Source organism: Typopeltis vanoorti, chromosome 12 (assembly GCF_054136105.1).
Source record: "Typopeltis vanoorti isolate ZY-2024b chromosome 12, IOZ_Tvanoo_1.0, whole genome shotgun sequence".
Lineage (NCBI taxonomy): Eukaryota > Metazoa > Arthropoda > Arachnida > Uropygi > Thelyphonidae > Typopeltis > Typopeltis vanoorti.
In genome coordinates this window covers 89,062,894-89,089,595 of record NC_143560.1, presented here as the reverse complement: position 1 = coordinate 89,089,595, position 26,702 = coordinate 89,062,894, and the positions used below count along the sequence as shown (strand labels likewise).

The 26,702-nt window shown below is 35.2% G+C and overlaps 1 protein-coding gene across 1 annotated transcript in view; it reads right to left on the bottom strand.

Moving 5' to 3' along the window:
- Positions 1-26,702, bottom strand: part of LOC150100980 (nephrocystin-4-like) — a 173,582-nt gene that overhangs the window by 79,541 nt on the left and 67,339 nt on the right. Inside the window, exons 4-5 of the mRNA XM_090401950.1 lie at positions 18,596-18,651; positions 10,587-10,757 (exon numbers count right to left, since the gene is read on the bottom strand). Coding sequence (XP_090258076.1) covers positions 10,587-10,757; positions 18,596-18,651 — 227 coding nt within the window. The remainder of the gene's footprint in view (positions 1-10,586; positions 10,758-18,595; positions 18,652-26,702) is intronic.

The following is a 26,702-nucleotide window of genomic DNA, read 5'->3' as shown; positions in this document are numbered from 1 at the left end:
TTTTGGAGATCATAGTCACGATCACATGAGGTTGATGGATTTTATGTCATACTTCCAAAGTACTGCTGTAAAGTGTCGATAAACTTTTGCCACATGACAACCACATCCTTGGATCCTATATCTTCTAAATGTTGCAAAGACTAGAAATCTTTGCAACATTTAGGAAGTGGGTAGAAAAGAATTTTTTCTGCTTACCCTTTTTGGTAAACAATGTATAGAAAAGTGTTCATTTAGGAGGGTAGTCTGAAAAGTTCTCGACCTAACAATGAAAAAATGAATTTATAATTTCAAAATTAGTTTTATTTTTCAACATAATCTTCCTTAAGACTAATACATTTATTCTAGCAATGCTCCAGCGCCATTATCCGGTCCCTATGGTGGTTCTCAGTAAGATCTGCAAAATACCCCTCTTGATTTGAAGAAAAACACTGACAGCAAGGAAGAGTTTTAGTTTTGGGATGAGACAGAAGTCAGAGGGAGCCAAATCTGAGGAATAGGGTGAATGTTTCAACAATTCATAGTGCAGATCCCTTAATTTTCCCATTGTCAAAACACCTTTGTGGGCAGTACATTGTCCTGATGAAGGATGATTTTTTTCTTCTGCAAATGAAAAGAAAAGACCTGAAAAGGATAATTCAGGTCTTTTCTCACGAATTTTTTCATCTAGTCTGGTGAAAAGATCAGAATAACATTCACCGGTTAGAGTTTTATGCTTTTTAAGATGATTAATAAACTTTAGCATCCCAAAACACCGATGCCATGATCTTTCCTGCTGATGGAACAGACTTTGTCTTCGTTGGTGCGCTGAACAACTGGCTTCTGTCCACTGTTTTGACTGCTGTTTGGATTCTTGTGTATAATGGTGAATCCAAGTCTCATCCATAGTAATAAATCAGTTTTATTCTTGTTAAAACGCTCCAAGCACTGTTCAGAGATTTTCATGTGAGTGCATTTTTGATTTGCTGTGAGCAAGTGAAGCACCCATCTTGCGCAAAGCTTTTTTCATTTGCAATTCTTCATGCAAAATATATCCTACACGTTCTTTTGAAATGCCTTTAGTCTCAGGAATTTCACACACTTTGACTCGCCAGTCATCCAATACATATCGTGCACTTGATCAATGAGTTTTGGTGTTGTTGCACTTTTTGGACGTCTTTCACGTGGATCATCTTCAAGGCTGGTATGGCTACATTTAAACTCAGCAGCCCATTTCTTAATTGTTGAAAACAAAGGAGAAGAGTGCCCATAAACTTCTATGAACTTTAAATGAATTTCTTTTGGTGTTAAACCTTCTTTTACAAAGAATTTTATAACTGCACGATACTCAATTTTATCCATTTCAAGGGATACAGACAACACTTTTTGCTTCAGACAGCTGTATAAAACAAACTACTTAATAGAATGACTTGCAATTTCCCATGGATGCTTATGACTGATGTACCAACTTAGAAAAAAAAAATCTTGTCAATAGTGTTGCCATCTATGGTTGAGGCCGAGAACCTTTCAGCCCATCCTCGTAAGTGAAGTAATTCAGCATCAAAACAGAGATCTTGTATTAAAATTTAGCTCTGTTTTAGTTCAGATGCCCAGTTCTGACTCAAAGGATAATTAGACCTAGCATATAAGTATCTTTAAGTGTTCGTGGGCTTTCTATATATTAGTTGAATAAACCTTGACTAAAACAGTATACTCATATCAAAATCTAGAAACCAGCAGTGCAATGTTATTTTGAACTTCCAAAGTGAAAGATACAGAAGAGTGTAAGTTATTCAGATGATGTACATAGGACTATAAGTCATACAGTGCTCTCAAATAAGTAACATGCCATCAATATATTGAACCATATAGTATAATTAAAAGTTGTAAATCATTTCATATCAAATCATTTTAAATAAATCATTTCGTGATCCAGTTAGCCAAAGTAAGAGATGATAGGAACAGCAAGATAACACTTGCATATAATATCTGATCATCCCCATGTGAAAGCAGTAAGTTACTTATATAATCCAGAGTTTCTTCAAAAGGAACACTGGCAAATAGAGATTTAACTTGTCAGTGTAATAGCCAAAAATGGCATAATCTTTTAATTTACCAGCTAAAACTGTACAGTCTATGAATGGTGATATTTTCCCTACAAATGGCTCTAACAGTCATTTGAACACAGAGTATGTTGATATGGGGAAAAACAGTGGCTTTGTAAGCCACATATCCTGGTGATCAGATGACTAGACATTAACTTATTTTTAATTCTATCATCCACATGAGCATGCTATTAAATGAGATAATTGATCCACAAGTGTTCTGGTCACTCAGCATATCTCCAGATGTAAAATTTTGATGTTTGTTAGCATCATCTTTATGTTAAAGTAGACTTTTTTCCCCTCTTCTCCTCTACAATATGCCACAGATATAAACAAGAGATGCTAATGTCTTAAACCTTGCTGGCCTTGGTATTTTGTAACCGAGTGAACTGTTTAATCTTACATCAAACTTGCTAATTAGTCTAACTGTAGGAATGCTTTGGATGTTAACAGAAAAAATCAAATTCTTTTCCTAGGTAAAAAATGAATTTAAAATACTAAAAAGTATAAAAATCAATAAAAAGAGAAAAAAAATCTTTAGTCCAACCATGGTACTAATGTGCTGTAGGTTTACAACCTTTCATGGGTGGAAGTCACATAAAAAATACAGGAATATCTATGAAGTTCAAAGACTCATCATAAAAGCCAAACTAGTCACTATTCCCAAAATACCTATAATAATTCTCCTTAAACTTAATCAGTGATAAAGACTCCACAACTACTTCTGGTAACCACTGCTGCTCATTCTCTAAACTAGTCTTGGTCATCCACCCTCATAAACCAAACTCATACGTAAATTAAAGGGAGTGAGTGACCCATTGTTCTTTCCTGATTTATCACATAATGGAACATTTCTTCAGCATCCATAAATCAATCTGTCATTTGCAATGTAAGAATCGTTTAATAACATCATCCTCATCATCAAATTCCTGACATATATCCTTGTGTGTGTGGGGGGGGGTATTATGATAATATTACACAAAAACTTTACATCATTATTAACTTCCTAACAACAGTTTTCCTCCAAGTTAATCTCTTATTTTTCAAAACTAGAATACTATCAGATAATATATTTTGGTTTTCCAAAGTACTACTTTGGAAAATTTTCAAGCCACCTAGATCTTGCTATCTTGACAAAAACAACGTATATTAATAATCTTTCCCCTTCCATTCTGTTTAAGCGACAATACTGCTTGAGGTTAACTCTGCTCTGATAACCTTATTTTTTATTATTATACTACCATTGATTCCATCTGTTCGCTTCCCCTAATCTTTCTCGAAATGCTAATATCTGTGGTCTCCAGTCTTTGATGAAGTGTTTTATTTCTAATTCAGTTCTCAGATCTATAAGTTAAGAGTGGTTTAAACCTTGGGTTTTACATAGTGTTTTGAGTAATTTTTCTTTTATTCCACATATTTTATTCCATATAAATTTATTCAGTCGACTTCCGACCATATACTATGCTAAGCTATGCTAAGCCTGTTAAATTTGGCATCTTCACTGAAAATTGTGCCTAAAAATCTGAAATGTTTTATTTTGTTCTTCATTCTAGATGCAGTTGATGTTTCAATGTTGTTGTTGCCTATTTTCATTGTCTTTGTTTTTTTTTATTGCTGATTTTCATACCTAATTTTTAACAGCAGTTATTTGATTAAGTTAGGGAATCTTACTGACTTGTACTGGATTTATTTAACAGCAAAGCATCATCTGCATAAAGTAAATATCCAGATTAACATCTGAAATTTTTATGTGAGGTTTAATACACTTTCCTTCATGACTGATCCACACAAATTATGAATAATAGTGGATATAATGTTTACCCTTGTCTCACACCTGATTTATCATCAAACCATCAACCTGTACCTCCTTCAATTCTAACTACTGATTTACACTCAAATATACTATGCACTGCTCAATATAATGTCCCTTTTATATCATAAAATTATAGCATTTTGAGTAGTTTTTCTCTTAGCACCTTGTTATTTGCATTTTCTAGGTCAACCAAACTGAAAAATGGATCCTTGTTTTGTTCCTATGATTTCTCAACTAGCTATCTTAAAGTGTTAAATCTGATCCTGATAATAATCTTTGTCCTGAACTCAGTTTATTCCTCTCCAAGTTTATTATTATTATACAGGTACCTCCATGGAGTCAGAAGATTCATCGTGGGAGATCCATTTATTCACACACTAGCCATTATTCACACAATACTTATCATACTTCTGCTTAAACTCATTCACTGATGAAGTACCCTCAACCACCTCTGGCAATGCATTCATCAGTCTCCAATCAAAAAACCTAGTCCTAACACCTTTGTTAACCAAAGTTTAATACACCTTCCACTGGTGACCCCTTGTTCTCTCCCTTCTTGTCATGTACTGGAAAGTCTTTAGTGTCAATCTTATAAAACCCCTTTAATAACTTAAATGTTTCTATCATGTCTGCTCTTTTTCATCTATCAGCTAATTTTGGAGGCCTACAGGTCATCAATCTATTCTCATAGGGAGCAGTCCACAGACCTGAACAATCTGCCTCCAGATCCTCTCCACCACCAAAGAATCCAGGTGACCAGATATGGCCTTATTAATGCCTTATAAAGTGGAACAATAACTTCCTTACCCCTTCTTGTCAGTGTGTTCTTCAAGAACTATATAATTTGATGTATTGTTTTGGCAACCATTGTAATATGCCCTTTAAACTTCATCTTCCTAAAGTCCCTGGCCTCATCAGTTTTCTGAAATTCAGTTCCATTAACATAGTACACAGCTTGTGATGTATTCCCAAAGTGCATCGCCTTACACTTGGCCACATTAAACTGTCAGCTATTTACCTTCGCCCATACTTCTAGTCTACTTAAGTGTTCCTGCAGGATTTCTGCATAACCTTCATTGCCCTTCCCAGTCAAGATTCATTGGCAAATAACCGAATATTTCCTGTCAAATCATTTCCTATATTATTGATATACAAATTAAACAATAGAGACCAAGCACAATGAGTCTTGTGGTACATCAATAGTCACTTCCCTTCTCCTCCATAAACCACTCTTTGATATCTGTCCATTAGTCAACCTCTAATCCAAATCATCAGATTTATATCCATAACGCTTTGCAAATTTATGCAATAGATTCTATGTGAAATGTTTTTGTAAAGTCTAGCAGTATCACTGAGTAGTCATTTTTTTTTTTTTATCTATCTCCATTGTCACTTGATTATATAAAGTAAGCAATTTATTAAGGCAAGACATACCGTTCACAAAATAATGTTTTCCCTTATAAAGTATCCTATTCCTATCCACCTAATTCTGAACTCTGTCCTTCACCAATTTCTCCAAAACCTTAATCACCACTCCTGAGATGCTGATCAGCCTATAATTTGCTACTTCTGTTTGGAGCCTCCTTTATGCAATGAAACTATTTTACCCTCTTTCCACTCCACTGACACTTCCCTACTATTGTGGCTTAAATTAAACAGCTTAGTCAAAGGAGCTAATTTGCACATTCTCATAATACATGGGCTGATATGCCATCTAATCCCATGGCTGTGTTCGTATTGAGGTTCTGCAATATTTTAAGCACTTCCATTTCTTCAACCTCCATTCTCCCATCAGTCAATGTTGCATCTGGCATTGCAATGTCACCATCTAGATGGTGCAACCCAGCAAAATGCTTACTCAGTAATTCAATTATTTGGTTTGGTTCTGTTACCTCCATTTTAAATCAGCATATTTTAAAGTAATCCTATAGTCATTCCTCCTCTTACTTGCCATATAGCGAAAGAACTTCTTAGGGTCTCTTTCGGCCTCATCAGCTAGCATTCTCTTATATTTAGCTTTAGCCTTCCTTATATCAGTCACCCTTCTTGTCTGTGCCTTATACTGCTGATCACCTTTTTTCTTTATAATCCCTCCACTACCTTTTCTTTTTGTGCAACTCCTGCCTAATGAGGCTATTCATCCAGAGTCAGAAAGATAATGTCTACCTGATTTATCCTTCTTTCTCTGGATATACATTCTAATATTGCTTTTTTCAAACATCCCTTAACTACCTTCCATGCACCAACAACATCTCTTCCCTCCAAATTCTTATACCATTGCTCTGCTGAAAGTTGTCTCCTTAGCTTGTCATAATCACCTGCTTTGTAATTCCACATATATCCCTTCTTAATGGAAAATCTGCATGTTTGGCAATCTCCCATGTCAAGCCTACATGATCACTTTCTCCAAGTGGAGACAGTATAGCTATATTTGTTAGTATTAAGTTTTCTGATACAATTATCAGACCCAGCACTCTTGAACCCTGTGCTCCCTTCATTACTTGTTGCCTCAGATAATTATCTATCAGCAGCTAATTTACAAGTACGCGTTATCTACATTCTCTCATAATATTTCCTCTATTTCACACCAGATAGATTCAAATCAACTGCCCTCTGAATCCCTGTCCTACGATGTATTTTTACTCTTTTTGGCTTTAATTCCTCTGCTATCATTAGCAAAATCCCTCTCCCATCCTGTTCCTTTTGACTCCATTGGCACCTTCCCCAAAAGTGAGGCTTAAATTAAACAGCATGATTCAGAAAACACCCCAGAAGAACAGGATGGGGAAGTGGTTTTGTAAACGATATCATGAGGACACGGATGCAGAGGGCAGTACATTGAGGCTATCTGGTGTGAAATAGAAGCCAACAGGATGAAATATATAAAATTCACAGAAATATGTCTAGAAGGACAAAAAAGTGTAATCATGATCAAAGAAAGGTCCACATACTAGCAAGGCAGGAGCAATTTATGTTTCTCTGAAATATAGGACTTATGTAATACTTAATTCAAACACAGTTCATGTTCACTCATTTTATCATCATCATCATCAAATTCCTGCCATGTACCCTCATGGGGTGTACAGGATATGATAGTACTACATGAAAAAATTACATCATTATTAATTTCCTATCTACAATTTTCCTCCAAATCAGTCTGTTACTTGTCAACACTCCAACATTATCAGATCTTATATTTCTATCGTCTAAAGCACTTTGTACGGTATCAATCCGCCTATATCTTGGTCTTCCTCTGGGTCGTTTTCCTGCCAACCTGGCAGAGAACACTTGTTTTGCTAATCTTTCTTCGCCCATTCTGTTTAAGTGACCATACCACCTGAGATTAGCTCTGCTAACGCATTCCTGGATGCTGACAATGTCAAGTTCTTTCCTAATACCCTCGATTTTAATATGATACTGCCATTGATGCCATCTGTTCACACCTATAATCTTTCTCAGGACTCTCATATCTGCAGTCTCTAGTCTTTGGTCAAGTGTTTTACTTCTGACCCAGCTCTCAGATCCATAAGTTAAAACTGGTTTGAACACTGTCTTGTATACAGCTAATTTAGTGTTCTGACTAATTTCTCTCTTATTCCATATGAATTTATTCAATTGACTTCCCACCATACCAGCTTTGCTGATTCTGTTGTCTATTTCTATATTTAATTTACCATCTTCAGTAAAAATCGTGCCTAAATAGCTGAAATGTTTTACTTGTTCCACAGGTTCTCCATTCACAACACAGTTGACATTTTCAATGATTCTGCCTATTTTCATTGTCTTTGTCTTTTTATTGCTGACCTTCATACCATATCTATTACAACAGCTATTCAATTTAGTCAGAGAATCTTGCAGACTTGTAGTGGATTTATTTAGAAGTATAACATCATCCGCATAAAGCAAAGAGCTGACATTAACATCTCCAATTTTGATATCATGTTTAATACCACTTTCCTTCATAATGTGATCCATATAGATAATGAATAACAGAGGGGACAATGTACATCCTTGTCTCACACCAGATTTAACATTAAACCATCTTCCTGTACTTCCTTCAATTCTAACTGCTGACTTACAACTCAAATAAAGACTAAGTATTGCTTGATATAATGCCCCATTGACACCATATAACTGCAGCATATTGAATAGCTTCTCTCTTGGCACCTTGTCATATGCCTTTTCCAGATCGACAAAACTTAAATACAGATCTTTGTTATATTCCCATGCTTTCTCGACTATTTGTCGTAAAGTGAAGATCTGATCCTGACAGCCTCTATTTGGCCTGAATTCAGCTTGTTCTTCATCAAGCTTTTCTTCTACAATTCTTCTCAACCGTTTCTCAAGTATACTTGCATAGATCTTGCCAGGAACACTCAGTAGGGAAATACCTCTGTAATTCTCACATGCAATTTTATTTCCCTTTTTATATGTACTATGAGAACTCTACTCCAATCATCGGGAATTCGTCCCTCTGTCCAGGCTTTCTGAACTATGCAGTGCAGCTACTGTAAGACTCTTATACCACCATGCTTCAGCATTTCTGGTCGAATATCATCTACTCCTGCTGCCTTTCCACATTTCAAGCCTTTGATGGCTTTTTCTACTTCAAGTATGGATATGTGTTCCTGACTGCATTCCTGCTCAGTGTTTTTTATCACTGTGCTGTCATCACTGCTTGTTTCATTTAGCAGTTTTTCAAAGTAATTACTCCATACTTCAAGGATATCTTTTTCTCCCGTTTTCATGTCACCTTTATCATCTCTAATTCCTTTTAGAGCACTCTTTCCTCCATTCTTAAGCTTCTTCAACAACCTCCAGAATATTTTGCCACCTTCTTGATATTTATTTTCTATATTCTTGCCAAAGTCTTCCCATGACTTTTGTTTAGCTAGTTTTACACAGTGTTTAGCATTCTTGCATTTGTCTCTATATTCTCTAAGAGCACAAGCTGACTTATTTGACAGGAACTTTTGGTATGCTTTCTTCTTTTCCTTCACTGCCTCTTTAACTTCTCGTGTCCACCATGGAGTTCTGATTTTTTTATCCTTACAGACAACCTCACCACATGCCTCTCTGGCAGAATCAATCAATGTTTTCTTCAGAGTTTGCCACTGAATATCCAAGGTTTGATTCCTGTTCTCAAACTCTTTCGTTTTTTCTTCAATAATCTTTGTGTATTTTAGTCTACAGTTCACATCTGAGAGCTGCTCAACTTTTATTCGCTTTAAAACTTTCTTACATGTTATTCTTTTCAATATGAAATTCAATTTTATCCTGCTCAAAACTAAATAGTGATCACTTCCAATTTCAAATCCTCTGTACACTCTGGTGTCCTGCACCAGCGAGAAAACATCACTATCAACAATAACATAGTCAATGAGACTTTTCTTATTCCTAGCCTCTTCTCTCCATGTGAATTTGTGCACATTTTTATGTTGGAACATGGTGTTAGTAATAACCAGTCCATGTCCTGAGCAGAAATCCAACAGATATTTGCCATTATTATTAGCTTTGCTCTTTTCTCCAAATTTTCCCAAAATATTTTTGTATGTCTCACAATCATTTCCTACTCTGCTATTTAGATCCCCAACAAGGACCAACTTTTCATTTTTCATTGTGTCAGTTGCTTTTTCTAAAGCCTCAAAAAATTCCTCCACTTCTACCTTAGTAGAACCTTCTGTGGGACCATAGGCACAAATGAGTCTCATTGTCCAGTTCCCCATTCTCATATTTGCCCACATTACTCTACTTGAGACTGACTGCCATTCAAGAAGATTAGCCTCGTATTTTGTGTTGAATACTATGGCTACTCCTTCTTTTCCTTGATTGTTATTGCCTGAGTATAACATTTTGTATTTATTGCTCAGAAAGATCTCACCAGTTTTGGTCTTTTTTGTTTCGGTCACCCCTATTATGTCGATCTGGTACTTATCTAATTCCTCAGCTAGCTTCATTTCTTTGCCATTCAGGCTTCTTACGTTGATAGTACTGATCTTTAACTCTGGTGATGTTGAGTTGGGGTTTATTTTCAGATTTGTTCCAGTAGCTGACTTTTCGCTGTTTGCCCTGGTTCCCTGGCGAAAACAACGGGGGCCTTGTTTAACCGGGCGACGCCCCAGCCGGCATGAAATTTTGTCATGTTGTACCATCATTCTATATTTTGGTTTAACCAATAAGAATACAATTTGGACGGCTAAATCCCAAATTGCCAGCCCCTCCTTGTCCGTTCAGTATCCAAGTAGATACCCAACAGGGTGCACCACGAGAAGGTGAGGATTGGACATTAGGTCAGAAGCCCTGGTCGGTTCTCCGAATTCCTTTAAAGGCTATGTGGAGGTCTCCTCTCAGTTATACAGCTTTGACCCTTAAGCACACCTTTGACCCTTAAGCACTCATTTTATGCTGTGTTAAAATTTGATGTTCTATCCATGAGGAAAGGATAACAAATTTAAAAATATGACAGAAAGACATGAACAGGAGCTTATCCTTAAAATGTGGTAAATAACATCTGGAATTCAACAGGAGAGTATCCTTCAAATATAGTAAATAACATTTGGAATTCAAGTTAGCTAAGAGAGATAAGATCCCAATCTAAAGTTAAAATTAGCTGCTAAAAGAGGCTAAAGTTATGTTCAAGTAGAAATTAGAACTATTTTTATGAATGGTTAAAAACAGTTATTTTTACTTACCACTGAGTTTTCCTGTGAATAAATCATTTTGTGGAGACAATATCCCAGGAAAATTTTGATTTCTATCTACTAATGTATTTATGGGAAAAACATGTAGAATTTTATAAAGAGCTGGATGAGAATGTAAATTACAGTTCAATTCCAGACCGGACTTCACTATTATATGTTGATCTATAAAAATAAAAATAATTAGTGTTAATTCAATCTATCTCCCTATGATATTTTAATAAGATGATATATCTTTTTATGTACCACCTGTATATGGAAAATAAGTCTCTACATTAATTCAACATTGGTATCTTCCTGGATTTGCCCTCCTACCACTGATGAGACTTCAATAAAGGTCGAAACTGGTCTGGGTAGTGGTCCTTCCCATAATGTTTTTGCAATATGGGATACTAAGCAAATTGATGTGAAGTCAACAGGCTCTATAATAAATAGTTGTGAAGATGCTTCCTATGCAAACCCTGCTTGTTACCACTGGGTAAAGAATTAAACAAGGATGTAATTCCTGGTCAAAAAGAATATGCATTGTGCAATATTTTTTTAATTGATAGATCTAAGAGAACAGTCAATTTAAGCCAGATGTACATCATTGGGACTGTGTTGTCCAATTAGGAAGCTGACATTCAGCTGTGTCCATCACTTTTCCCTTCTCCTCAAGCTGACTAATGCAGTCTTAATGTTCATCATTTATCTTCCTTTCCTCTTTGTAACTGGAGATAATCAAGTTGACTGACTACTGAAGTTCTCGAGTTATTTTTGAGTTTAATGGTACAGACTGCACATATTTAGTTCATTATGAATATAGTGACATTTCAAAATTTAAACATTAATTCTGGATTTTTATTTTTATAATTTCATACTCTTCTATTTCTTTCCTCTGTCTATCATTATTGTTTGCATTTGTACTTTTTATGTTGTCATTTTGTGCTTTATGTACAGTTCCTACCAATCCTTCTATCAATGAAAAATTTCCTGCCATTGCTTTTTGTGTCATCAATGTATGATTTCCTGCCATTTCCTTCTGTTTCCTTTGACCTGTTTTGTTCTATTTCATGTGATTTTTTTAAAAATTTCCTTTGTTCTGTTTCCAGTTATTTGTTTCTTATGATTTCTTTGATTTCTTATATTTCTAGCAATTCTTTTATATTTTCATTTTTTTTTTCCCTTGTGATTTCTTTTATGTTATATCCTATGATTTCTTTTTTTCTATTTCTGGTGATTTCCTCTGTTATATTTCCAATAATTTTCTTTAAGTTTTTCACCATTTCTCTTGTTCTATTTCTGATGATTTCCTCTGTTCTGTTCTGTGTCTGCAATTATCTTGGTGATTTATTTGTTTTATGTGATTTCCTTTATTCTATTTCTGGCAATTGCCTTTGTTCTCTTTCCTGCAATTTCATTTGTTATATTTTGTGCTTTCTTTTGTGTCATTTCCCATGATTTATTTTCTTGAGATTACCTTTGTTCTGTTTCCCACAATTTCTTTTTTTGTCCCATGGTAATGGAGTGTAGGAGTTAATATTTTTACCCTAAATTCATTAGAGCAAACTTTGTGTTATAATGAACTATGTTTCTGGCCTATAGAAGTTTAGTATAGTGATTGTCTACTGTATCTTCATATTTGCCTGTAGAGACAAAAAAGTTAGCACATTCAGTAAATAAAACAAACATGCCCAAATCCATCATCAGATTGACTACTCTGGTCCTTAAGCTTCAAAGAGCACACTTTCTTTGTGCAATTCGTAAACAGTCTAAATTAAAGATGCCAAAAATTTATATTCTTGTTTAATTCTTCATACAAGTGTAAGCAAACAAAGTTTGCACGTGAAGCACCTTTATGACTGGTCTTGTATAGAGGCTAGTTACTTCATATTAATTGCTTTATTATTCTTACTGGCCCTTTGGGAAGAGCCACTACTCAAGGCTGAAGTAATGCAGAAATCATATGTTTCTCATAAACAAGTAGTGAAAAGGTGTAACACCCCATTATTTAAATACTCTGGATTAGAGCTAGTTGTCAAAAGTAGTTCACATGTCAATAGATAAGAATATAAATTCTTGGCATCTTTAATTTAGTTTATAACCAAATGAAAAAACTTTTAACAACTCACAATGAAGTCTCTCACAATGCAATGCATTATGAGAGACATCAATAAAAGTTGAAACTGGTCTGGGTAGTGACCCTTTCCATAATGCATAATATTATACACACCCAAAAGGATGTGTACTTTGCATTATGGGATACTAAAGCCATTAATGTAAAGTCACTAGCCTCTATATACAAGTGACCTAATTGTAAAGAAACTTCATTCACAAACTCTGTTTGCTTACACTTAGAAAAATAATTAAACAAGAATATAAATTCTTAGCATCTTTAATTTAATTTCTAACCAAGTCAAAAAAACTTTCAACTCCTGAATCTATATTTGTCAAATGCATGGAAAAGCTTATATGTTCACAGTATAATAAATTTAGTTTAATCCTTTATCCAAGTGTGTGCAAACAAAGTTTGCGCCTGAAAGTATCTTCAGGACTGGGGTAAAGTGGTACAACACTGGGCAACTCCTTGCAAAGGTGGAGCAAGTTACCAACACTCCTATCTCAGTATCTCCCATAATGCAAAACACATTTGTTCCACCAAATGCTCCACCTTTGCAAGGAGTTGCCCAGTGCTGTACACTTTACCCCAGTCCTGAAGATACTTTCAGATGCAAACTTTGTTTGCACACACTTGGATAAAGGATTAAACTAAATTTATTATAGTCTGACCAAGTGAAAAATAAACTTTCAACATGTTCACAGTATGGATGACAACACAGAATGATACAAAAATAATATTTATTAACTTATTTGCTGATAGGAACAAGAGGGACAAGTTTTTGGCATTGAAGTGCAACCTTGCCAGAAGTTATAGGCATTAGTGAGACTTGGCAAACAGCAGATGATGTAGTTACAGGGATTGAATGTCAAGGGTTTAGTATTTTCAGGGAAGATAGAGAAGATAGGATGGGGAGTGCTGTTGATGATAACAGATGAATTGCAACCAAAAAGAATAGGAGACAGGCAGGAGGGTAGCTGTTCATTTGAAGCAATCTGGTGTAAGATTAAGACCCATAAGACATAATAACAGTTGTAATAGATTTAGTTTAATCCTTTATCCCAGTGAGAGCAAACAAAGTTTGCGCCTGAAAATATCTTCAGGACTAAATATATAGTGTTGTACTATCTTATCCAGTAAGTAGTGCAACACCAAGGCAACTCGTGGCAAAGGTGGAGCAAGCTACCAGGCACTTCCAGGCAAATTTTCAACATAATAACAGTTGGTCGTTGCAATACGCCAGGGAATTCCACAGATGATCTGGAAGACATACATTGCCAAATTAGTACAATGAGTACAGGTCGAGTGATTATTATGGGTGACTTCAACTATGGAGATAGAGACTGGAAGAAAGAAAGATCACATGGCAGAAAGGAAACAGAATTTATACACCTGCTGAGAGATGATTACTTACGGAAGCATGTGATGGGGGGGGGGACTAGGGGTATTGGACCTGGTCATAGGATCAGAAGAGCTATCCATAACCAAATTGACAACATTGCCTCCAATTAGTAAAAGTGACCATGCAATCTTGACTTGGAAAATTGTAAAACATGAGGAATATTCCAGCAAGGAGTACTTGTGGAACTACAAGGCAGGTGAACAAGACATGCTTAGGAAGAAGCCTAAGTCTGTACCATGGCATAAAGTACTGTAGGGTAAGGATGTTAGTAGCACATGAGATATAGTTAAGGGTCATCTAGAGAAAGCAGTATTAAATTGTACACCTCAGATAAGGAGGGTTAATCAGGTAGGAGTTAGATGGATGAGTAATATATTTAAGCAATAGCTGCAGAAGAAGAAAAAAAATGCTGTGGAGGGTATAGGCATTCTTGATAGGCCTTTGACTAAGATGTTTAATTTAAGTCTCAGCTCGGTAGGGTTCCAAGGGAGTGAAAAGAGGGCAAAATTATTCCTTTGCATAAGGGAGGTTCTAAAACTACAGTAAACTCATGAAGAGTACAAGGCTCAGGCAAGAAAGGTGACCAGCATGGCAAGGAAGGCAAAATCAGATTATGAGAAGAATTTAGCTGAGCAGGCCAAAGGAAATCAAATCTCAAAGAGTTCTTTTGTTATGTGGCAAGTAAGAGGAAGAATGACTATGGGAGATTAACTTAATGAGCAATGATGGTCATGAGGACACAGAAGCAGATAAAATAGTTGAATTACTAAGTGACCACTTTGCAAGCATACATCTTCCTAATGAGGTTACTGCTTTAACCTATGTGACAGACAATAATGTGGGAACAGAAGTGGATGAATTGGAGGTCCTTACAATATTGCAGAATCTTAATGCGAATACAGCTGTGGGATTAGATGGAATATCAGCTAGGGTTTTTGCGAGAATGTACAAGAGAACTGGTAATGCCTTTGACTAAGCTGTTTAATTTAAGTCTCAGCTCTGGTAGAGTTCCAAGGGACTGGAAAGAGGACAAAATTATTCCTTTGTGTAAGGGAGATTCTAAACCTGCAGTAGCAAATTATAGACTGATCAGTATTTCATGCATGGTGGTAAAAGTACTAGAAAAATTGGTAAAAAAAGAGAATTCAATAATGGATAGATAAAAATATGATATGAGGGTCAGTTATGCTTTAGTAATTTACTAACTTTTTATAATACAGTAACAGCCTAGTTGGATAAAGAAAATGGCTACACGATGATTTTGCAAAGGCATTTGACAGAATACCACATGAAACATTGTTACACAAATTAGAACAAATGGGGATGGATATGATGCTGGTTAAGTGGATAAGAGGGTGGCTGCTGGAGAGATATCAAAAAAGGGGTATATGGAGGGGCAGAATCGAGGTGAAACCAGGTGACTAGTGGTGTGCCACAAGGTTCAGTACTGGGACCACTGCTGTTTAATTTATACATAAATGATATAGGAAATAACCTGAAAAGAAATATTCAGTTGTTTGCTGATGATGCAAAATCAGGTAGAGTAATAGTTAATTAAGGCGATGTGGAGAGCTTGCAGGATGATTTAAATAGCCTGTCAGTATGGGCAAAAGTAATGGGTATTAGTTTAATGTCGAGAAATGTAAAGTTATGCATTTTGGGATAAATAGATTACAAGCCGTTTATCACATTGATGACACTGTTCTCCAAGAAATAGATGAAGCTAGAAATTTAGGGGTGGTAATAGAGAGAGAGAGTTAAAGTTTAAAGGACGTATTGCTAAGGTAGCACATAAGATTACTTGGCTAGTAAAGAACACATTAACAAGTAGAGATAAGAGAGTTGTAATTCCTCTTTATAAGGCCTTGATATACCCACATCTAGATTACTATGCTCAAGTCTGGTCCCCTCTGGGTTTCTTGGGGATGTGGAAGTGATGGAGAGGATTCAGTGGTGAGTGAGCAAGATGGTGAGTGGACTGTGCCCTATGAGGATAGATTGAAGGTGTGTGGACTGCAGAAGTTAGTTGATAGGAGAAAAGGAGGGGATATGATAAAAACATTTAAGTTGCTTAAAGGATTTTAAAGGATAGATGCAGGGGAAATGTTTCAGCATTTGGTTCGAGGGATTAGAATAAGGGGTCATCCCTGGAAGTTAAATAAAGGTGTGGTCAGTAGGGGTGTGAGGACTAGAATTTTTGCTTGGAGAGTGGTGAATGAGTGGATTGGGTTGCCAGAGTCAGTTGTGAGTGTTTTTTCTGATAATGGGTTCAAGGAGAGGTATGATAGATTGTGTGGATATATTTGATCTCCTGCAAAGAGTCTTCAGACTCCGTGGAAGTGCCCGGAGTAATAGAACACAAGGAACTAAAGTCCTAATTAGGTGCCATTTATGTTGGAAAAAGAGAGAAAACAAATGTTAATTAGTTTGAAGTTTTTTCACTTATTTATGCCATAAATTAAAGATACCAAGAAATTATATACTTGGTTTAATCCTTTATCCAAGTGTAAGCAAACAAGTTTGCACCTTAACTATTTTCAGGACTTGAGCAACTCTTATATAGAAGCTTATAACTTCACATCACTTACCTTAGTATCTCATAATGCAAAGCACATATCCTTACAGACATGTATAATGCTATTATTCAACCTAGGTATCACCTCTGGGTGATATCAAGACTGGGTGACTGACGAGACCTCAATAAAGGTCAAAACCGGTCTGGGTAGTGACCCTTCCCATAATGCATAGCATTATACATGTCTATAAGGATATGTGCTTTGCATTATGGGATACTAAAGCAAGTAATGTGAAGTTATAAGCTTCTATATACGAGTTGCCCCAGTCCTAAAAATAGTTCAGGTGCAAACTTGTTTGCTTACACTTAGATGAAGGATTAAACCAAGTATATAATTTTGTGGTATCTTTAATTTATGGCATAACCAAGTAGAAAAACTTCCAGCAACTATCTCTAATCTAGAGTATTTTAATAATAAGATGTGACACCTTTTGGCAACCCATATATGAAAAAATGACTACTGCATTACTTGAACCTTGGTAGTTGGTGATAGGAATGACAATTAATCAACCATGAGATGTGGTGATTGATTCATTCAATCCAATAACCTTGGAGGGTAATGGATGGCAATGCTGTAGCCAATGAAGCTCGGCTATTGCTGTTACCCTCCTGCCATGATCAAAGCTTTAATTGCTTAATAACACCTCATCCCTACACTGTCCTCTGCAGATAATGGGGAAGATGAAAAGCATTCTTGCTTCACCCCATTAAGCGATTCCTTATAAGGACTTGGTAGTTGGTACAACTCTGGGTAGTTGTCCTTCCCATAATGCACAGCATTACAACTACTTAGACCGGTTTCGACTTTTATTGAGGTCTCATCAGTGGGAGCTAGACCCAAAAGTGATACAAAAGTTGAAGTAATGCAGAAGTCATATTTCCATATACAAGTATCCATATACACTGATGAGACCTCAAGTGACACCTTCTGACTACTTGTATATGGAAATATAAGATTCAAGACCTCTGTTACATCAGCTGCATTTTATTTTAATTACTGTATTACAGGGGTTATCAACCTTTTCCAGTGACATACCACTATATTTAATTCAAGTTATTAGATGTACCAGTAAGGCAGTGGCTCACGTACCACCAGTGGTACCATACCATAGGTTGAGAATCCCTGCTGTATTAGATTCTATTTTAATTGCCTACAAGTTTTACGCAACAATATACAAAATATGCACGACATGCTTAATGATACACATGACTAACTGTTCACTATCTATCAATCTGTAAAATAATGGCTGTTTGAAGCAATTCAGAACTTTTTGTATGTTCCTTGCAGATCTTCCATGATGCTGTTGGCCAATAAAAGAGCAAAATATGTAAAAGAAATACTGATTTTAAAATATACAAGTTTAAACCATTCTAATTATTTACACAGTCGATAAAAAGCCCTGATAGTTGTGGATGTAAGCATTTCTTCATCATAACATGTAACCTTATGGATAAACTATCCCCGAGAATCAATTAATTTTTCTAATCAATCAATTAATTTAATTAATTAAATATCATGAACACAGATGGTTAAATTTGGACCTTATATATATATATATATATATATATATATATATATATATATATGCCTCCCAACACCCTGAGTTCCAGGCTGGTAAGCCAGTTCTCCATTGTTTTGAAACGTCCAACAAATTGTTGTCTCATGAAGGCAAACACATTGTTGGACGTGAAACGTTTCACGTCCAACAATGGCTTATCAGCTTAATGGAGCTCAAAACAATGAAGAGACAAAAAACGTGACATAAAATGTTTCAAATTTCGGCTTATCTTTTTATCTATATAGAGTGGATATATACATATATATATATATATATATATATATATATATATATATATATATATATATATATATATATATATATATATTCTTCATTTGAAAATAATGCATTACATCAGGAAAACCTTACTTTCAAAAGGATTCATCAGCAAAAAGATTCTTGGTGTTCCATGATATATCAATAATCTGGAAAATAAATATAAATAACAGTAGTTTTTATTATTATCATTATTCAGTATTAAAGAACTTTTTTTAAACAAAAACGGAACTGCAAAGAAAAAAAAATAGTTCATGGAAAGACTATGAGAAACATTTATATTGTACAGGTTTTTGTATATTTTATTACATATCAACAAGTTTTAGTAAATATCAACACTTAGGGTAAAAATAACTATGAGAAACTCCGTAATGTGGAAAGGTAGCTGGAGTAGATCATCTTCATCCAGAAATGCTCAAATATGGAGGTACTAAAGTTATACATGATTACATTGCACAGTTCAGAAGGCTTAGTCATTAGACCGAATTCTAGATAATTGGAGAAGAACTTTCTAGGAACCCATCTATAAAAAGGGAAATAATTACAGAGGAGTTTCCAACTGGGTATTCCAAGTACAATTCATGCATACATACCTCAGAAGTGGTTCAGAAAAATTGTGGAAGACAAACTTGGAGGAGAAGAAGCTAGATTCAGCCAACCAGAGGTTGCTGGGATCAGACTTTTATTTTAAAAATAGTTAAGAAATCACAGACCAAGAATCTGTGACAAGAGTATAGTATTAAAATAAATATGTTAAGCTCGTCTGGAATGGAATTGTTCCTTTAAAGATAGAAACTTGGAAATGATGTTGTTGTTGTCCCGACATCTTTTCAAAAAAGTAAGATGATTTAATAGTCTGGCCTTTTTTGCATTTAAGGAGTTCAAAACGGCATACCTTTTGTTTGGTTTCCCCATGGATTCTATTCATGTTAAAACGTATTTTCTTGACCACGAAAACTATGGAAATGACAAAAGGTATGCCATTTTGAACTCCTTAAATGAAAAAGGCCAGACTATTAAATCATCTTACTTTTTTGAAAAGATGTCGGGACAACAACATCATTCCTAAGTCTATCTTTAAAGGAACAATTCCATTCCAGACGAGCTAAACATATTGATTTTAAAATATCGTTGGCACTTTTACGTGAAAGGATACAACACAAGAGTATAGTATTTCAAAACCTTACAGTTACGTGGCATAAATGGGACATTATACCAAACAATATATAACTTATACTTAAGTTGTAATTTTGTTGTTAGAAGTGAAGGTGGGTGTAGGAAGATGGTTTGATACAAGAATCAGGCATGAGCTGAAGGTGTACGTTGTCTCCAATCTATCTTGGTAATCATTTATATGGATCACATCATGAAAGAAAGTGGTATTAAACCAATTATCAATATCCGAAACAGCCAGCACAGTTCTCTATTTCATGCAGACGACATTAAACTCCTAAATAAATCCAGTATGCAAGTTCTTCAGAATTCAGTAACTAAATTGAATAACTGCTACAACAAATCTGGAGTGAAAATCAGAAATATAAGACAGAATCCATGAAAATAGGCAGGATCATGGAAAATATCACATTCATTTTTCAATGGAAAAGGTCCATAGAAAATAAAAATATTTTAGCTATTTAGGAACAATTTTTAATGAAGATAGCAAATTAAATTTGGAAATAGATCACGAAATAAACAAAGCTGGTATGGTGAGGAGCCAGTGGAATAAATTTATATGGAATAAGAGAGAGCTTAACTAAAATACTAAATTTGCAGCATTTTAACAAAATTATGGATTCTCTGAAAGCTGGGTTAGAAATAAAACATTTGATCAAAGACTAGAGGACCACAGATATGAAAATTTTGAGAAAAAATAGGACAGTGAACAGATGGCATTAAAGACAGAATAATATGAAAAACGAAAATATCAGAATGTAATTACACATTGTTGGCATTCAAGAATGTGTGAACTGAGCTAATCTAATTTAGTATGGGGCTTAAAGAGAAGAAACGTCAACAAAATAAGTATTCAATGTCAGAATGGTAGGAAAAAGAAAAAAACAAGAGGATAATCATTAACTATTTTGATGTACTGGGTAGGGCTTTACAAGACTGAAAAATCAGATTATACAATATTGGAAACCTGACAAATAAACAGATTAATCTGAAAAAAATTTCAGATTAATCTGTCAGATAAGTCTGACAGAAAGCTGGTGATAATGCAAATAGTCGTGATATCCTGTACACTGTTTGAGAATACATATCAAGAATTTGATTATGATGTTTTTTTGTGAGTGTTTTATAACTCTTCTAGCAATATTTCACTAGTGAAACATAATTTGGAAAGGAATTCTGTACTATCATTGAAATTAGAACACCTGAATATGAATTTTTTGGATGATCATATTTCAGCTGATTACTGAAGATAAGGTCAATGTCCATAAAGAGCATTTTACAATATTGAAAAGAAGTTTGCACTGATTCTTTAAAGCCACGTTATATTGCTAGTCTCTTTGGCTAGTCTGAAAGCATATCCACTGTCCAACAGGGATTCCACAGTGTGGATTTGAATTCCACTTATAGGTATGAATGTTTATGAATATCTTTAGGTGGCAGATGACTTTAATAACCTGGTGAAGTTATACTGGCAGCCTAGTTGGCTGAGGTTGATAAAATATCCACACTTTAACCAATAGGTTGTGGGTTCACATTCCACTATGGTCATAAATGTCAATGTCTTTAAATGGTAAATGAATTTCATCATCTGGTATAAGACTAAAATGCTTCTTACTGGAAGCCTTAAGTGGCTTGAAAGAGCGATGAGAGCTTGGTCCACCTTTGCTCGGAGTTGCCTGGTGTTGCACCACCTTACCTCAGTCCTGAAGATATTTTCAGGCACAAACTTTGTTTGCTTACACTTGGATAAAGGATTAAACTAAATTTATTATAGTCTAACCAAGTGCAAAATAAACTCCCAACATCTTTCTCTAAATCTAGAGTAATTCAATAATAAGGTGGTACACCTGTTGGCAACCCGTATAGGTAAATATGACCTCTCCTATTGCTTCTGCCTTATTATCTCCATGTTTGGGTCTGCCTCCCACTGACAAGACCTCAATAAAGGTCGAAACCGGTCTGGGTAGTGGCCCTTCCCTTAATGCATAGCAGTATAAATGTCCGCAAGGAGATGTGCTTTGCATTATGGGAGATACTGAGCCAAGGAGTGATGAAAGCTTGGTCCACCTTTGCTCGGAGTTGCCTGGTGTTGCACCACCTGAAGATATTTTCAGGTGCAAACTTTGTTTGCTTACACTTGGATAAAGGATTAAACTAAATTTATTATGGCTTGAAAGAGTTTCATATTTGGTGTCTGGAGCAGGATTTTTGATTTATTTAACCCTTAGCCCACCACCTATGTACTGGTGGTATATAGGTTTACCACCTTTTGTGGATAAAATTTGCACATAAGCTACACACACTTAGCTGAAAGAAATGTTAATTAAACCACTAGGTGGTATATGCCTGTAATCACCCAGTGAAACACCAATGCCATGATTAAGTAAAGCATGAAGTAGGTCCTGACACATTTGTTTTCTAGAGTAGGGTCTCTAGTCTCTCTCTCTCCCATCACTCACACATGCAGTGCAGTAACCATAGGAATGGTTAACTATGGAGCCAGTACTTGATCCATTTGTGGGAAAAGTGGTTTTGCATGCCAGGCACCGACCACTGAAAATAGTGGTCGTTGTCAAGAGGCTTCTTAATCAGCTGGTGAATAATTCTGCTGCCTCTTAGGTTACCAAATCAAGGCTAAATGAAACCTAAGTATAGCAACATGCAAGGGTGCTGTCAAGGCCATGCATGGATAGGAGACTGGATGCTACTTAAGTGGCACTCAATCTCCTGTCAACTAAGTAGCATTTATGAGTCATTCATTCCCACAATGCATGCTCTTCTCATAACTTTCTGATATCATTAATAAAAAGTAACATTCAGGGTCACAAACAATCTTCCACAAAAAATAAACCAAAATAATCAACTAGTCAATTTAATTATCCAAACATTTCACGTGATCCCTTACAACTTACACCCAAAGAGATGTCTTCCCAAAAGCATCAAATACCTCCATGATAAGCATCCCTTTCATGAATATTAGAAGGATGAAAGCATGTCCTCCCTGGTTCTCTCTAGATCAGAGCATGCCTGGTTGCTTTGTAGAGCAAATTGGGACTTGTCTATAATAATACTGACTTGCATTGGTCTCGGGTCCAGTTGATGTTGGAGCCTGGCCCATTTCAAGCTTTCTCTCCTGCGGTGTGGGAATAGGGACATGCAGACCATTGGTCACCTAGCATATCATCTTTGTGAAGCCTTTCTGCACATGGTGGAAGTAGATAACAACGTCCCTGTAACTGATGCAAGGTCGAATTGTAGCTGATTTATGGATTAGAATTCTTGTTTCGGCAGGCAGACAAATAGGAGATATCAGTCATCTGCTGCAGTAGTAGCCTGTGACCTTCCTTTACCGTATCGTAAACAGCATCCCGGAGATATAGTAAAGGAAGGTCACAAGCTACGGAACAACTCACATGCAACCATGTTGCTACTCCATCCGACTTTGGCCCGCCTTTATTCTTACATTGGCTCACTACCTGAATGCATTGGCTAAATAATGTCTTGCAGCCATATCTAAGAATTCTGCTATCACAAAATGTCTTGCTCTCACTCCAGACAGAAAATGGAAAACCACTCCAAAATGCCCGCTTTTATGCTGTGCCTCATTTGCAGCTACTGCTGACAGCATCACTCACTGGTATACTATAATGAGACTCTGCATCAATTTTTTTACATAATGTAATTGACTTTCGTATGACTCTCCCTCGAGTTATCGCGATTTTTCTCTTTGTTCTTTAATTTATGGAAACCAGTGTATCAATGATGTTCTCTTGCTAATCTTGAATCCTATCCATAGTTCTGCTGATGCCAGTACACTTTGGTCTTCCTCTGCTTCTAAAATAGGTGACATACTGCTAAATGATAGTTATAAAGGCGACTAATTAAATATTTTAAAGGAACATGTGTACTTAGCATATTATACTTTTATGACAGTTAACATATATAGAAAAATAAATTTTTTAAAACTACAATATATTTCATCTGGTGTTGCATTGATTTTGTCTGAAGAGATGAGATTGGTTAACCATTCAAAACATGAATCGCACACAAGATATGAGTCGTAGCATGTGCTTACTAGCTAGTGTCTTGGTCACAGCTAAGTTAACAGCAGAATGAACTATTACAGTTCAAAGGAACAGAATGAATGGCTTCTGTAATTGAAATTAAATAAGTTATTCAACAGTAAAAAAAAATAAATAAAAATATTTATAAATTGTTAAAAGTGATAACTTCCCAGAACTAATGTAAAGCTTCAAGGAATAGAAAATAAACTCTACTAGGGATTGGCATGCAATCAGAGAGGTTAAGATTTGGACAATGCTGTAAATTTTCAGAAGCTTCAAGGAGCAGAAAATAAAATCTACTAGAATGAAAAATCTTGGTTTGGTTCCAAAGAACTGTGTGCCCTTCAATTCTAAAATTTAATGTAATCCTGAATTTTGGATTCTAATCTTAGCAAAACAGCGAGTCTATCAAAAATAACAAAGTCAACATGAACAGGGTACCTGATAGACACCTGGCAGGAGAAGAAGTGATAATTTGTCCTTGAATTTGGAAAATTTCTAAATTGAAGCTGTCTTCTTTTCCAAATTAGGAAAAGAAGACAACTTGTGAGCTAGTTTGAAGGTAGTGTACATTGTAGCTGCAAAGAATCTGTGCTACTTATTTCTTTCTTTTCTGCTGATAATTTTCTGGATGGTAGTTTATTTTATAACTATTAGTCATCAAAGTGAGTTTTCTTTTATTCAATTCTCCCAAGAGAAGGAAATCAGAAGAGCAGATTGTGCAAGTTATGTTACAAGATTTCTGATAATACTGTTCTTCTGTGATGGATGGTGTGAAGATGGATGTATCCACCAGTGAGGGAAGATTTTCTATAAACAGAAAATTTAATATTGCCTGTAGAAGGTATGGAGTATTAAAGCATCCAGAAAGAGAAGACTATTGTTGAATTCATGTTAAAGAGTGAATGTGATACAGGAGCACAAGAAATTCATTTATTATCCAGAAATTGTAGTAATTCTATAGTAATGATACTGAATAGTTGATTTTCTAGATGTCATAAAAGCATCAGCTAAAGATGGTCAAATGGGGTTGTCCATAGCTGTTCCTTCAATTTGCTTATACAGTTTATTCTGCCACACATTTTTACATTTTATTATTTTATATGAACATCTAAACAAACAGCATGGATTCTTCCAAAGTACAACCTATACACTAACTTCAAACCAGCTTGGAAGCAGTCTTCTTTTCTACTATTGTCCAAGGAAAAATACAATCTCTACCTGCCAGGTGTCTACCAAGTGTCTTTTATGTCAAACTTTATTTTGGACAGACTAGCCATTCTATTACGATTAGAATCCAAGAACATTCAACTTTTAGAAATGGAGAAGTCTGGCTTTCCTTGCCATGTCACTAACATTAGACAGTCCTCATAACCAAACCAAGATCTTTTATTCCAGCAGATATAAACTTGTTTGTCTGTTTCTTAAAACTTGTGAAACTTTATCCACATCTTAATCCCTCTGACTGCATGCTAATCTCAAAGTTCCAGGAAGTGATCGCCATTAGTTATACATTTTTTAATACTGATTGAGTTATTTAATTTGAATTACCTATCCATTTTGTTCCTTTTAACTCTAACACATTCTCCTGCTAATTCAGTTGTGATTGAAACATAAGCTAGTAAGAACATGCTACATAACTCACACCTTATGATTTATGTGTTGAAGGTAATCTGATCTTAACCTGATCTTCTCTTTGCTCCCTGACAATGTCCACATAATAATGGAGAAAATATACTGCTGGAGTTTTTTTACATTCTATTTTTCTATACATGTGTTAACTGTCATAAATATAGAATAATATAATAACTATAAGTTGTTACATTCAGGCAATAATGATCAAGGAAAAGAAATGTTACAGTTTTCAACCTTAAATTGGTTTTCATTCAAGAACTGAATGGTTTCAGTGTAATAAAAGTAAATTTCAAACCAGAAAATTGGATAATGAGACTTATCTGAGCCTAAAGTCACAGAACTTTTGAAGATGACAAATAAAAAAATAAAAAAACTGTTTCTTGTTGTAGAGCTACACAGCAGAGAGTAGAAAATGAATGCCAAACCTTTAGAAATGTCATCAGAAGATTTCTGTGGACATTGTTCATACTTAAAGAAATATCTGGAAAATCTAAATACACAAATGTTTTATTAATCTGAATAATTCTTATAATCCCTACTGTGTTTCTTCAGGCATAGAAATAAAGTACTAAAAAAGAATGTCAAATAACAGAGTAAACTACATCTTACCTTGTATTTTTATCATCTAATAATAAAAATACAACACCAAGCCATATTGTATATCATATCCTCACTCTGTGAAGTTCAAATGTCATATAAGAGAGGAATAAATGGTTGAGAACAAGATCCTAATTTCTGTTGCATATACCATTGCATTATTTCTGAGGTTTCTTTAAATTTAAATGTAACAGTTAAATTCAATGTATAGGATTTTTGTTTATTGCAAAACAATTTCAGGTCCTTCACTTGTAAAGCCAGACATGAATTGCATACTCTGTTTTCTGTATCTCCTTTATATATTCCCTCATGCAGATCATCTCCCTCTGAGCATCCCATCTATTCTACATAACATATCACACAAGAACAAAATATCATATAGACACTTGGTTTCTTTAGAAGGTGGATGTTGCAGTTTGGATGACTGTAAAATTATGAATATTTTGTTCAGTGTGAAAGGCACTTTCAGGCTGTTTCAAAATCAAGATTCTATAAGGTCATCACTCTACCTTGCATTTTAAATGCAAGGTAGAGTGATGACCCTTCTGTAATTTTGATTTTCTTGGCTATCAGAGGTCCTGCTAGGTGTTTTATGTAGGATATTATTAACTATCCTCATATTGTAGTCATTGATCTGTTTTAGGTATTTAAGTCCTTATTTCCACTTTTCTTTATCACCTGATAGTGCACACTCTAGCTCCCAGAGTTATGAAGATGCTTTGTTTTTTATG